A 14980-nucleotide genomic window follows, 5' to 3' on the forward strand; every position below is an offset into this window, starting at 1 on the left:
TTATTAAGAAAATGTTCTGCATCCCACTTTGGTGAGTGGCGTCTGGGGTCTTAAAAGCTTGCAAGCGGCCATCTAAGATGCATCAATTGGTACCAACCACCTGGAGTAAAGGAAAATGAAGAACACCAAAGACAAAAGGAAAGTAGTAGCCCAGAGACAGAAAGGGCCACATAAACCAGAGACTTCATCAGCCTGAGACCAGAAGAACTAGACGGTGCCCTGCTACCACCAAGGACCGCCCTGACAGGGAACACAACAGAGAGTCCCTGATGGAGCAGAAGAAGAGTGGGGTGCAGAACTCGAATTCTAGTAAGAAGACCAGACTTAATGGTCTGACTGAGACTGGAGGGACCCCGGAAAACATGGCCCCCGGATTCTCTATCAGCCCAGAGCTAAAACAACTTCTGAGGCCAACTCTTCAGACAGGGATTGGACTGGATTGTGGGACATAAAGTGATACTCATGAGGAGTGTGCCTCTTAGCTCAAGTAGATACAAGAGACTAAACAGGCAGCTTCTATCTGGAGGTGAGATGGGAAGGCGGAGAAGGTTAGGAGCTGGTTGAATGGATATAGGTTATGAGGGGTGGAAAAGAGGAGTGTGCTGTCACAGTATGGGGAGAGCAATTAGAGTCACATAACAATGTATGTATAAATTTTTGTATGGGAGACTAACTTGAAATGTAAACTTCAGTTAAACTATAACAATAAAAAAAAGAAAAAAAAATCTATTCTGGTAGATACATGATTTTGTTAGGTGCCACTGAGTTGATTTTCAACTCATAGTGACCACATGCCACCTAGATAAATGATATTATGCCATTTCCCCCCCTCACTTTAAGCAATAGGTAATTGCTCAAAGATATGCAAAGGTTAATGGGGTTCACACTTTGACCAAAAACCAAAACCAAACCTGCTGCTATGGAGTTGATTCCAACTCAAGCTGACGGTCACAGACTGAGGGGTTGTGCCCCTCAAAATATCTGTCAACCTGGCTAGGTCATGATTCCCAGTATTGTATGACTTATCTACCATTTTGCGACCTGATATGATTTCCCTATGTGTTGTAAATCCTATCACTATGATGAAATGAGATGGATTAGTGGCAGTTACATTGATGAGATCTAAAAGATTAGATAGTGTCTTAAGCAAATCTCTTTTGAGATATAAAAGAGAGAAGCGAGCAGAGAGCCCGGGGGACCTCGTTCCACCAAGAAAGCAGCGCCAGGAGCCGAGTGTGTCCTTTGGACCTGGGGTCCCTGCACTGAGAAGCTCCTCGACCAGGGGAAAATTGATGACAAGGACCTTCCTCCAGAGCTGACGGAGAGAGAAAGCCTTCATTTGGAGCTGCCACCCTGAATTTGGACTTGTAGCCTACTTGACTGTGAGAGAATAAATTTGTCTTTGTTAAAGCCATTCACTTGTGGTATTTCTGTTATAGCAGCACTAGATGACTAAGACAGTGACCCCATGTATTATAGAGTAGAACTGCTCCGTAAGGTTTTCTTGACTTTACGGAAGCAGATTGCCAGGCCTTTCTTCTGTAGCACTCCTGGGTGGGTTCAAACCAGCACTATTCGGTTAGTAGTCAAGTGTAAACTGTGTGTGCCCCCCAGAGATCTTTACACTTTGACCAGCAGTGCAGTTTTTGCATGTTGAACTGAGTGAGTTCTAGAGATAATTTATCAATGTTCTCAGATATTTTAGGACATCCTTAGGCCATAAATGCAAACATGTGTCACTGCCCCAATTCACCAAACTTCCAGGGTCTGAGTCTCTTCAAGGCTGTGCAACATGTACGTTGTACTCATTCTCTTCTAAGTGGTGGTGGAAATATCCTGGTCCTAAAATGAATTAACAGGGAAGCAGCTTCTCTTGCATCTGTGACTGAGAACTCACAAAGGCCTCAAGGTGGAATTCAAGTGTTAGACAAAGGAAGGAATAAAATGCAGCTCTGATTAAGCCAGACCAGGGATATAGATTCATCCCCAGAATCTCCCACACCTGTCTGCAAAATTTTCAATTTGAAATCTCCGGTGGAGTCAAAGCTATCTGTGCACGTCACTGACCTCTTTGTGGCAGACAGTACAGAGTGTCTGAAGGTTGTCCAGGGAACACTGTCCTCCTCCACTGTAGACTGGCTTGATGTGATCCACCTGCCAGAAATGGCCTTCTACCGGGTTTCTTATCATTTCATTGAGCTGCAATAGGAAGGCAACCTCAGCAATTTTCAACATCCACTGTGGGAACTATTGGTTTTGCATTGTGCGATCATGTTTATGCAGCAAAATCACAGGGAAAAATACACTAGGATGGCTTTTTATAGCTTTTACTGTGAGTAGAAAAAAACCTCTGGGTTAGCAATTTGAAGGCAATAAAACAGGTTTCTGAAAAAGTTTTTTTTTTCTCCTTTACCTAACTCATTTTGAAAACATTTCTACACAAGTATGAAATACGAAGACTCCTGACAGACTGGAAAAAATCAGTTGCTCTGCACCTTTGGGTTAGTTTACATATTCCCTAAACCAAAGCTGAGGCAAGAATAAGAATAGATTGGAAATTAAGAACATCTGATTTTACTGACCCAAGCAAGCCTTAATTGTTGACCTAAATATATTTGTTAGGTTATCAATGGCAGTTTAAGTATTAACAGCTATCACCCGGAGCTTTTACGGTATTCACCAGGGAACTTCCCAAGTTACAAGGATTGGGATGAAATTTCTAGAACATACCTTTCTAGCTTGCATATTTGGAATAAACAAATATTTTTGTTTTATTTTGAAATTAGGCAGGCACTATGTAGGCTAGTACATATGTATATACTTTATAGTTAACCAATGATGACCTATACTAAAATGGGATATATTTTAACATTTTACCAGAGGTTATTAAAACAACCCATACCATAGTTGTGCAGTTGTTTAAGTATCACGAAGATGAGGATGAAGGTTACGTTTTTTTCTCTCAGTCTTGGGCAACGAGGAAATTATAATTAGCTAATTTCATGGCTGCCATGGGCACCTCTGATGTAGTTCTAAAGTGCCTTTCAGCACGCTCCTCAGACCGCAGAATGGCACAGTGACCTGATCAATAGTACTTGGCCCATGAGGAGCCCAGGAGCTCTAAGAGACACAAAGCTGAAGCAATCAGCTTCCTCCAGCTGAACTTTGTTACAGCTTTCCTTACTTACTCTTCTGTACTGAACTATCCAAGCTCTGTTAGAAGATGTATATTGATTTTTGAGGTTGGCCTTGTTAGAAACAACTATAAATGGCTGTCTTATGCATCAAGCAAAGGGTATTTTCTTAGCAAAAAAAAAAAAAAAATCCATTTTGGTTCTGCCTTCTGTAACCAATTCTTTTGCTCTGAGTAGCCTCCACTCTGACAGACTCTCTCATCCAGAAGGTGCTTCGTTACTCTTCCCTAACAATTCTACAGCAAATCACCTGGGGCCACTCTTCAACATCCTAGATTCACCTCTTGAAAGCAGACTCTCTCTCTGACTGATCCTCCCTGATCTGAGCCCTATGATGCTCCTTACGCTTTGAGCACTCTGTATTGGATGTACACTGTGTTACTTCTGAAGTCCTGGATGGGCTATTTTGAAAATCTCCTTGGGTCATATCATTGTGTGTCTTCTGGAAGCCTCTGTACTGAGGCAGCAGACAATGACTGGAGTCTGGCCAGCACCCCTGAGATGGGTACAATATGCCCCTTGCCAATTAAACCAAAGAATCTTTCAGGAACCCTGGATGTTATTAGAGAGATACTGTATTTCCCTAGCTCTCAAAGACATGCTGATTCATCTTTGTGGAAATGCTTTTTAATTCATTCTATAATAATTCAGCAATATTAGGTAAATAAAAATGTATGATTTCTCTAAACAGCAGAAATTTACCTGATATTTTAGTGGGCAGAGGGTGGCTCAGGAGTGATCCTTTTTGAATTAAGCTCACTACAAAAATTGTACATTTGCTCTAGTTTGAAATTTAGAACTGACTGAATAATGAGATTAGAAGTCCAACTGGGTTTTGGAAGTAAAAGTGAATACTGATGACAGCGCTAAGAAGAATATTCTGAAAATCGTTTCACTAAAGTTACATTTCACAACAAAATGAACATATCCAAGTTGGCTTCTCATTGTAATGGGCTACATTTCTGAGGTTATCTTCTGTCTCTTGTAATTAAATATTAACATCATGAAAAGTAGAACAACCAACCAGACATTAGGTACCTTTGGATGTGATGCACCATCTGTTAAAATCTCTTCCAAAAACAACTGAATCAGAATCTAATTAAGCTTCTAAATCTTACAACTATTATTCAAGAAATATAGGGGGATAGAGGAACATGTCAAAAAACATCATGAGGGTACAGGGAGACAATTCCAGAACATGGGAAATCCTACAAGCGATTCAGCTTTTTCAGCAGATGCAAAAAAGGGATGGGATGCTGTTACAGACTACAGCAAAAGAGGCAGGTTGATCACATGCAGTGCACCATGTTTTGATCTTGATTTGAACAAACAAAAAAAAAAAACAAAAGCAAAAACAAAAACCCAAACCCATTGCCGTCGAGTCGATTCTGACTCATAGCGACCCTATAGGACAGAGTAGAACTGCTCCACAGGGTTTCCAAGCAGCGGCTGGCAGATCTGAACTGCCAACCTTTTGGTTAACAGCTGAGCTCTTAACCACTGCGCCATCAGGGCTCCGATTTGAACAAAGCAACTGTAAACAGATTTTTTTTTTTTTTTTAAGACAATCTGGGAAAACAAAACACAAGACATATTAAGGAATTACAGTTGTGTTGACTGTGATAGTGTGTATTGGGGTATTGGGTTTATATTAAAAACAAAGAAAGTCCTTATATATTAGAAATACATAATGAAATCTTTAAGGGTGAAATGAATTATTGTCTGGGGTTTGCTTTAAAATATTCCAAGAGGGAATAAAAAAAAAAAGAAATGAGAGGAGAGATAGATGAAATAAGAATGGCAAAATGTTGATAACTGGTGAAGCTGGGCTATAGGTATATGGGTTCATTATCCTCTTTAATTTGTATGTATATTAGAAAATTTCCATACTAAAAAAGTGAAAGAAAACTAGTGAGTCGATATTAATCCCTCAGAACAATGTCATATTCTCTCTATCATATGATTATAGTATAATTTACCTGTTCTAGTGAGAGCTTTGAGGTCCAGGTAATATCCAGAAGATTCTTCCTCTGACTTTTAGGGGCATCTCTCAGACGTAAAAAGAGTTCTTGTGCATTCAAATTACATAACTGACACACACCATGCTCAGTTTCAAATACTTTGGCTCGCAGGTAACTGTTATTAGATCGAATCCAAAACTCTTCCTGACATTTCAGAGAGCAAAACCGTGAATCCCAAGCGTTCACTTTACACTCTTGGTTAGTTTGGCAAGTGGGTTGCTGACAGAGAAGGCAAAGTGGATTCCCTTCATTATCCACAGCTTGCAAATAGCCCTTGGAAGTAGAAGGGTTCGCAGTGAGATCAGCTTGGGCTGTGCAGGGATTTAGAAATGGGACACAGGCTTCAGCTCCAAGAAACTTTCTGTAATTGAACAAAACATTTCATCAGTAACTAATTTAACAATCACTTCAGTCTACATTGTCATTGCTTCATATAAAAGTCTTCAAAGTCTCTATACTGGTAAACAGTAAATATACAGCCCCCCCAGACTTTGTGATTCAGTGTGGTAATGAAACAGCACTCTATATTCCATGCCATAAAGGAAAGAGTGCTATATTTTTAAAAAATAATACTTTGAATATGAGTATGTTACCTCTCGGGAATTTAGATGCCTTCAAGTAAACAATAAGACTTTGATACATCTGGAGAAGTTGGAAAATGAGAAATTAGAGAATGACCATCACAGCTAACGTAAAACTCCAGCTAAAGCTTAGCGGCTACTCTGTCCTCCAAGTGTAGTGGGTCACACACCTCATTACGGGAGAGGGGCCATTTCTAAGCCTTCCACGATTGCTCTACTCCAGCCTCTGCTGGCCTATAGGAAACAGAATCTTCACATCTGTGAAGTGACAGAGTGAAGAAGCTAACACTGTTGATAGGAACTGGAACAGAAGACTTGCTAAATATCATGCCTTCTATAGGTAAACTCGGAGCCCTGGAGGCGCAGTGGTTAAGAGCTTCGGCTGCTAACCAAAAGGTTGGCAGTCCGAATCCACTGCCGCTCCTTGGAAACCCTATGAGGCAGTTTTACTCTGTCCTATAGGGTCGCTAGGAGTCAGAATCAACTCAACAGCAATGGGTTTTTTGTATAGGTAAACTCAGAGTTGACCAAATTAGAAAAGGAACTACTATATTGTGAAAGTTCTTTGTAACCTCTAAAGTGGCCACACAAAGGTAGGTATTATTACAAAAATTAGTACCTAAGTTTAAAGGAGTAGTTTTAGTACTACTGTGTTCTAGTAGTAAAAATCCTTACTTTGCAGAAGGGTCCCTAGATTCCTTTGTGATCAGACGGACATGGCCCCCATCATTCTTCACTTTGTCCACTGAGGCAGCAGCAACATCTTCTTTGGTTATGTATCTAAAACAATCACATGTTAAATACGTTCCTTCTCTCTTACACAACTTTCTCTCTTTCATGTTCACACCGCTCCTTGCAAAACCCACAGGAGAAAGAGTAAGATATAAGTCTATTCACTGTGCTAAAACTAACATGAAGAAATAGGGTTTTCTCCCTTTACATTGGTCTCCATCATGTGGAAAACATATATATATATATATATATAATATATATATATATTTTTTGTTCTAAGTTAATTTTCCCAGAATTTATTTTTCTAAGAAATCCAAGAGTCATTCAATATCTTCTGGACCAATTTTCATTTAGGGAGAAAAAGAAATGGGTGTAGGAATAAGAAATGATCAAATGCATACACAACTGACAGGCTTACACACACAGCTTCCTGAGCTGTGCGGAAAATCTCTAACTGCGTTTACCTCCCTCTTGGCCTTCCTCCCAGGCCTCTCCAAATCACCTAAACCACTTATAATGGTGATATCAGTATATTCAGGTAAAGTGATACTCTTTTGAGTTAATCAGGTTCAATCACATCTTCTATAATTTCATGGCTGTTTCCATTATTATTAGCCCATTTAGGGTTCACGGAATCTTCCAATGAAATACAGCGCTCTTGATGTGGGATTCAGAACCTTATTACACAACACTATCAACACCACACAACAGTTTAGGGACTGGAAGTAAAGAGGAAAGTTATTCCAATTAAAGGTGACGGGGGAATTTAAGTAGGTGAAATGCAATTACCCAATTAATTCCTTCTAATTAGCATGGCCCAGTTTCTCTGGTAGTTTATACCTACTGTAGATATTTTTCTGAAATAAGATTAAATGCAAACTTCTTCATACTTTTGAGTACTTTGGTAGGTTGACAATAAAATTAAAGTTAAACCACAATGGAACTTTGGTACAGACGTAGGTAAAATTTTAGAAATTTATTTTTATGTTGTTAAGGTGATTTTAATAATCAATGTTTCCTTCTTTTTATAAACTATTACGTTTTTGAATAGGTGATACAAGCACATGGCTCAAAATCCAAAAGGCGTACAACAGTGTACATGGTGAAGAGCAAGGATCCCTCCCATTCTCTTCTACCCTTGGCCCTCTTACCCCCTTCCCCCAAAACTACCTCTCTTATAAGGTTTTTACATATCCTTTTAGAAAGAGCCAATTATTTCTGTGTATAGGTTTATATCTTTTTTTGTTTTTCTTTTTATTGAGATACAATTCACATAAAATTCAAGGTCCCTGGGTAGCGCCAGTGCTTTGCAATCAGCTACTAACCTAAAGTTTGGCAGTTTGAACCCAGCCATCGGCTCTACAGAAGAAAGGCCTGGCTGCATTGCTTCCATAAAGATTACAGCCAAGAAAACCCTATGGAGCAGTTCTACTCTATAACACATGGGGTCTCCATGAGTTGGGGACTGACTCGATGGCAACTAACAAAAACAACATAAAATTCAACATTTTAGAGTTTACAATTCAGCAGATTTTGGTATGTTCATAGGTTGTGCAAGCATTCACCCTAAAACCAAACCCACTGCCATGGCGTCGATTCCAACTCACAGTGACCCTACAGTACAGAGTAAAAGTGCTCCATAGGGTTTCCAGAGAGTGTCTGGAGGATTCAAACTGCTGACCTTTGGGTTAGCAGCTGAGCTCTTAATCACTGTGCCACTAGGGTTTACCACTATATAATTTCAGAACGCTTTCATCATCCCCAAAAGAAACCCCTATACTCATTGGCAGTCACTCTCCATTATACCTTTTCATTTTAAAAGAATAGTAGCATACTACGTTATGTAAACATGGCAGCATACTACACGCACTAACTTGCATCTTGCTCTTTTTACTTAAGTATACACATTAAAGATCTTTCCATATTAATATATGGAGTTGCCCTATTCTATTAAATATCTGCTTGTTATTCCATTATTTGGATAAACCATCTGATATATCTAACCAGTCTGTGATTAACAGGCATTTAGGTTGCTTCTGGTCTTTGCTATCACAAACAACACTGCAACAGATAAACTTATGTATTTTTTTTTGTACATGTTGAGTATATGTAGAATAAATTCCCAGAAGTAGAACTATTGGGTCAAAAATCATGGGTGCTTTAAATTTGGATAGATTTTCACAAATTGGTCTCCTTTGAGTTTATACCAATTTATATGTCCACCAGCAATGTATGCGATTAATGCACTTTCACACTTTTACTAGCACACAATATTTCATTTATTTACGGTCTCTGCTAATAGGTATCTCATTAGAGCTTTAAATTTGCACTTCTCCTATTAAGAGTAAGAGTGATTATCTTTTGATATGTTTGCGCTTTCACCTATGTATCTTCCTTAAAACAAAAAGAAGTTAAACGACAGTGAATTGTTTCAGAGTTCCTTAACTTGCACTTTTCAGTTCTTAAACTCCACCTCTTCACCACCATTTCTACAGCCATTTTATTCCCTTGACAAAAGCACTTCCCTCAAGTATTTCTGTGGATTCTAAATAAATTCAAAACCTTCCTAGCTTTGAGGGGGAACAGGATATTAAGCCTTGCCTCAGGTATTATTTGCTGTTTAAAAGCTTAGAAACCTAATTCAGTAACTTTAAAAGGTGCTGAGAAATCTCTTCAGAGATTTAGGAACCAAAAATAAACTCTTGCTTTCCTACAAAAGGTTTAAGCACAAACTTTTGTAAACCACAAGAAACAGATCAATCAGCCCCAGAGCAGCGGTTGAAAACTTCTCAAACCTCCTTGCAATTTTCCAATATTTAATTTTCCATTGAGGTTTGCTCAAGTTCACGTAAGTATACCAACTCTCAAAACGATTATGGTAAAACCCCAGTTCTGGCAAACAGAGAAGGGTGAATGTTGTCTGCTAAACTGATTCCTGGATCGGGATGGGAGTGGAAAATGGTGACTTTTGCAAGAAGAGAGGTGTGTGCACTGGAAAGTGGCCCACACCACTGAAAATAAACCTGGGCTCTAGGTTTGTGACGTGCTTTGGAGACCAGCTGTGGGTAAAGGATAAATAGTTGGCATCTACTGTGGACTGAAGAGTGTCCCCCCACAAATCTGTGTAGAAAAGCTCGGCTGCTAACAAAAAGGTTGAGTTTGGATCCACTAGCTGCTCCTTGGAGACCGTATGGGGCAGTTCTACTCTGTCCTATATGGTCGCTATTAGTAGCAATTGACTTGACGGCAATGGTTTTTTTTTTTTTTAAATTGTGCTTTAAGTGAAAGTTTAAATTCAAGTTAGCTTCTCATACAAAACTTTATACACACATTGTTATGTGACCCTAGCTACTCTCCCTATACTGTGACAGCGCACTCCTTCTTTCCACCCGAGATTTCCCGCGTCCATTCAGCCAGCTCCTGTCCCTTTCTGCCTTCTCATCTCTTGTCTGGACAGGAGCTGCTCATTTAGTCTCATGTATCTACCTGAGCTAAGAAGCACACTCTTCATGAACATCATTTTATGTCCCACAGTCCAGTCTCATCTTTGAAGAGTAGGCCTTGGGAATGGTTTTAATTTTGGGCTAACAGGGATTCTGGGGGCCATGTCTTCCAAGGTCCCTCCAGTCTTTTAAGTCTGGTCTTTTTACTAGAATTTGAGTTCTGCACCCCACTTGTCTCCTGCTCCATCAGGGACAAACTATTGTGTTCCCTGTCAGGGCGGTCATTGATGGTAGCCGGACACCATCTAGTTCTTCTGGTCTCAGGCTCATGGAGTCTCTGGTTTATGTGGCCCTTTCTGTCTCTTGGGCTAATATTTTCCTTGTGTCTTTGGTGTTCTTCGTTCTCCTTTGCTCCAGGTGGGTTGGTACCAACTGATGCATCTTAGATGGCTGCTCACTAGCTTTTAAGACCCTAGACACCATTCACCAAAGTGGGATGCAGAACACTCACCAGAGTGGAATGCAGAACATTTTCTTAATAAACTCTGTTATGCCAATTGACCTAGATGTCCCCTGAAACCATGGTCCCCAGACTCCACCCCTGCTACTCTGTCCTTTGAAGTGTTTGCTTGTATTCAGGAAACTTCCTAACTTTTGGTTTAGTCCAGTTGTGCTGACTTCCCTGGTATTGCGTGTTGTCCTTCCCTTCACCTGAGATAATTCTTGTCTACTCTCTAGTTAATGAATACCACTGTCTCTCCCTCTCCACCCTCATAACCATCAAAGAAAGTTTTCTTTTGTGTTTAAACCATTACTTGAATTCTTATAATAGTGGTCTTATACAGTATTTGTCCTTTTGTGACTGACTAAATTCACTCAGCATAATGTCTTCCAGATTCCTCCATGTTGTTTCACGGATTCATCATTGTTCTTTACCGTTGCGTGGTAGTCCATTGTGTGAATATACCATAATCTGTTTATCCATTCGTCCCTTGATGGGTACCTAGTCTGTTCCCATATTTTTGCTATTGTGAACTGTGCTGCAATGAACATGGGTGTGCATATTATCTATTCATGTGATGGCTCTTATTTCTCTAGGATCTATTCCAAGGAGAGGGATTGCTGGATTGTATGGTACTTCTATTTCTAGCTTTTTAAGGAAATGCCAAATTGATTTCCAAAGTGGTTGTACCATTTTACATTCCCACCAACAGTGTATAAGTGTTCCAGTCTCTCCACAACCTCTCCAGCATTTATTATTTTGTGTTTTTTGGATTAATGCTAGCCTTGTTGGAGTGAGATGGTATCTCATTGTAGTTTTGCATTTCTCTAATGGCTAATGATAGTGAGCGTTTTTTCATGTGTCTGTTAGCTACCTGAATATCTTCTTTGGTGAAGTGCCTGTTCACATTATTTGCCCATTTTTTCATTGTGTTGTTTGTCTTTTGTTGTTGAGGTTTTGCAGTATCTTGTAGATTTTAGAGATTAGACCCTCAATGGATATGTCGTAGCCAAAATTATTTTCCCAGTCTGTAGGTTGTCTTTGACTGTTTTGGTGAAGACTTTTGATGAGCATAAGTGTTTGATTTTTAGGAGCTCCCAGTTATCTAGTTTCTCTTCTGGTGTTTGTGTATTGTTACTTACGGTTTGTATTTGTTTATGCCATGTATTAGGGCTCCTAGCATTGTCCTTATTTTTTCTTTCATGATCTTTATCATTTTAGATTTTATATTTAGGTCTTTAATCCATTTTGAGTTAGTTTTTGTGCATGGTGTGAGGTATGGGTCTTGCTTCATTTTTTTGCAGATGGATATCCAGTTATGCTAGCACCATTTGTTAAACAGATTGCCTTTTCCCCATTTAATGGCTTTGGGCCTTTGTCAAATATCAGCTGCTCAGAGGTGGATGAATTTACGTCTGGATTCTCAATTTTGTTCCATTGGTCTATGTATCCGCTGTTGTACCAGTACCAGGCTGTTTTGACTACTGTGGCAGTATAATAGGTTCTAAAATCAGGTACTGTGAGGACTCTCACTTTGTTCTTCTTCTCGAGTAATGCTTTACTTATCTGGGGACTCTTTCCATATGAAGCTAGTGATTTGTTCATCCATCTCATTAAAAAATGCCAGTGGAATTTGGATCGGGATTGTATTGTATCTGTGGATCGTTTTGGGTAGAACTGACATTTCACAATGTTAAGTCTTCCTATCCAGGAGCAAGGTAAGTTTTTCCACTTATGCAGGTCTCTTTTGGTTTCTTGCAGTAGTGTCTTGTAGTTTTCATTGAATAGGTCTTTTATGTCTCTGGTTAGATTTATTCCTAAGTATTTTATCTTCTTGGGGGCTACCGTAAATGGTATTGATTTGGTGATTTCCTCTTCGAAGTTCTCTTTGTTGGTGTAGAGGAATCAAATTCATTTTTGAATGCTGATCTTAAATCCTGATACTTGCTGAAATCTACTGTTAGTTCCAGTAGTTTTCTTGTCGATTCTTGGGGTTTTCTGTGTATAAGATCATATCATCTGCAAATAGATATTTTTATTTCTTCCTTACCAATTAGGATGCTGTTTATTTCTTTTTCTAGCCTAACTGCTCTGACTAGAACCTCCAGCACAATACTGAATAAGAGTGGTGATAAAGGGCATCCTTGTCTGGTTCCTGTTCTCAAGGGGAATGATTTCAGACTCTCTCCATTTAGGACAATGTTGGCTGTTGGCTTTGTATAAATGCCATTTATTATGTTGAGGAATTTCCCTTCTATTCCCATTTTGCTGAGTTTTTATCATGAATGGGTGTTGGACTTTGTCAAATGCCTTTTCTGCATCAATTGGTAAGATCATGTGGTTCTTGTCTTTTGTTTTATTTATGTGATGGATTACATTGATTGTTTTTCTAATGTTGAACCATTCCTGCATACCTGGTATAAATTCCACTTGGTCATGATGAAATATTTTTTTATATGGGCACCATTTTTTTATACCTGTAGATGTAATCCTGTTTGGGAACAGGGTTTCTTTGTTATGCTAATGAGGCCATGCCAGCATAGGGTGTGTCCTAAAGACAATCGCTTCTGAGTTATAAAAAGAGCAGATTAGGTACAGAAGCAAGCACGGACTGGGGAAGACAGATGCCATGTGAGGATCACCACGGAACCAAGGAATGCCTTTTAGGCATATCAGTTTGTGATCCTGGCATAAAGTATGAAGTAAAAGTCCCTACCACCCCCAGAATCCCCTATTCTTAAGCCCTAGAGTAGGATTCTAAACAATGGCACTAATGACATTTTGAAACAAATCACATTTTGTCGGGGCAAGGGGTCCTGATCATTGTGCGATTTTCATAAGCATCCTTAGCATCTAAACACTAGATGCCTCCCAGTAGCATCCCCTAGTCGTGACAATCTGAAATGTCTGCAGGGCAAAACTACCCCTAGTTAAGACCTACTGCCTTAGAGGAAACCTCGGTAAGAGTTTCTAAGATACACTTCCAGACACTTTCTGTGTCTGGCAATCATACATATTTATATGTCCATCCTTTTTTATTACACTTACTTTTACCCTTAACCACTTATCATGAGTATCATTCCATGTTCTCACATACCATACCTGATACATTGAAACAGCTGAAGAGATTGCCACTATACGGAGACAGCATAATTATTTAAACAGCCACCCACTCCCACCCCCAACTTGATAGGATTTTTCTTCGTGTGTGCGTGGAAAAGACTAGAGAACAGACATCATAAAGTGATGGAATGTGAAGATGAAAAGGCATTACAGGTGTATGGAGACAGCGAGAGCTAAAAGGTTGCCAATGCTGCTGTTTGGTGTGTTGGTTTGTGATCTCTTCCAAAGCAAGGACTGGGCTACTGAACAGCTGATCACTTTTCCTCATAACCCTTGCTTCGTGCTAAGGGAAGAGACTACAGAGAATGGAGATTTGAGATCACATAAAGGAATACTTGAGCTCAGCAAAGATGACTGTGATGCCAAGATAGAAGAAATTAGAAAGGGACAGAGATTAGAAAGGGACCTGTAATGATAGAGGCAAAGCAATCACAAACGTCTGCCAGTTAGCCTTTCCTTCCATTCCATTTCCAATCATAGGGATGATGATAGTTACTGACCACCACTTGGGTGGTGGTGCAAACACTTAGAACCAGCTTCTCAGATGGTCAGCTTTTCATCTTTCATGATATTAGGGAAGTTTTCTGCCAGTAATTCTTCAATGATCCTCTCTGTGTTTTCCGTTTTCTCCTCCTGTTCTGGAATTCTGATCACTCATAAATTTTTGCTTTTGATTGTAACCCACATAATTCTCAGGGTTTCTTCATTTTTCCTCATTCTTTTTTCTGATTTTTCCTCAAGTTGTAACCAAGTGTTTGTCTTCAATTTCGCTGTTCCTGTCTTCCATCATTTCAAACCTGCTCTTCAGCCCTTCTACGACACTGTCCATTTCTGAAATCTTGTTGTTTATCTTTTGGATTTCTAATTACTGTTTTGTATGATTTCTAGTTGTGAATTTATTTTGGCATTTTGTTCCTGTATTATTTTCCTGAAATCTTCCATTTTTTTGTCTGTATTTTCCATGAATTTGTCTGCCTTTTGCTTCAACTCTTGGATAGCTCTGAATATTAGAGATTTGAATTTTCTATAAGGTAGTTCTAGTGCCTTTTCTTCTACTGGAAAGTCATCTGGCATTTTATTTTGGACGCCTACTGGAACCATCCTTTCCTGTCTTTTTATATGTTTTGAAATTGTCTGCTGTCTTTGGGACATTCAGTAGTTATTTTCTTTGTTTATTGATTGTAGATTTGTTTGTTTCATCCTGCTTTTTTTGTTTTATTTGGTTATGTCAGAGCAGATGGGCTGTGCATTGTTTCTTGTTTGCTCATCTGTGGACATGATATTTTTCACCTCCTTGTCCAATGTGCAGCCAGTTGCTCAGCTATGGTGCAGCAGGGCAGGTCTAGCTGAAGGAGAAGGGCTGGGATGGGTTGTTTGTGGCATG

General features: G+C 39.4%; 1 protein-coding gene across 4 annotated transcripts in view; it reads right to left on the bottom strand.

Moving 5' to 3' along the window:
• Nucleotides 1-14980, bottom strand: part of ZRANB3 (zinc finger RANBP2-type containing 3) — a 284417-nt gene that overhangs the window by 9208 nt on the left and 260229 nt on the right. For all 4 annotated transcript variants that reach the window (XM_023730197.1, XM_023730198.1, XM_023730199.1 and 1 more), the window contains 3 exons: nt 6472-6576; nt 5174-5576; nt 2068-2199 (listed from right to left, as the gene is read on the bottom strand). In XM_023730197.1, the coding sequence (XP_023585965.1) occupies nt 2068-2199; nt 5174-5576; nt 6472-6576 (640 nt within the window). The remainder of the gene's footprint in view (nt 1-2067; nt 2200-5173; nt 5577-6471; nt 6577-14980) is intronic.

Source organism: Trichechus manatus, unplaced genomic scaffold (genome assembly GCF_000243295.1).
Source record: "Trichechus manatus latirostris isolate Lorelei unplaced genomic scaffold, TriManLat1.0 scaffold00033, whole genome shotgun sequence".
NCBI classification, from domain to species: domain Eukaryota; kingdom Metazoa; phylum Chordata; class Mammalia; order Sirenia; family Trichechidae; genus Trichechus; species Trichechus manatus.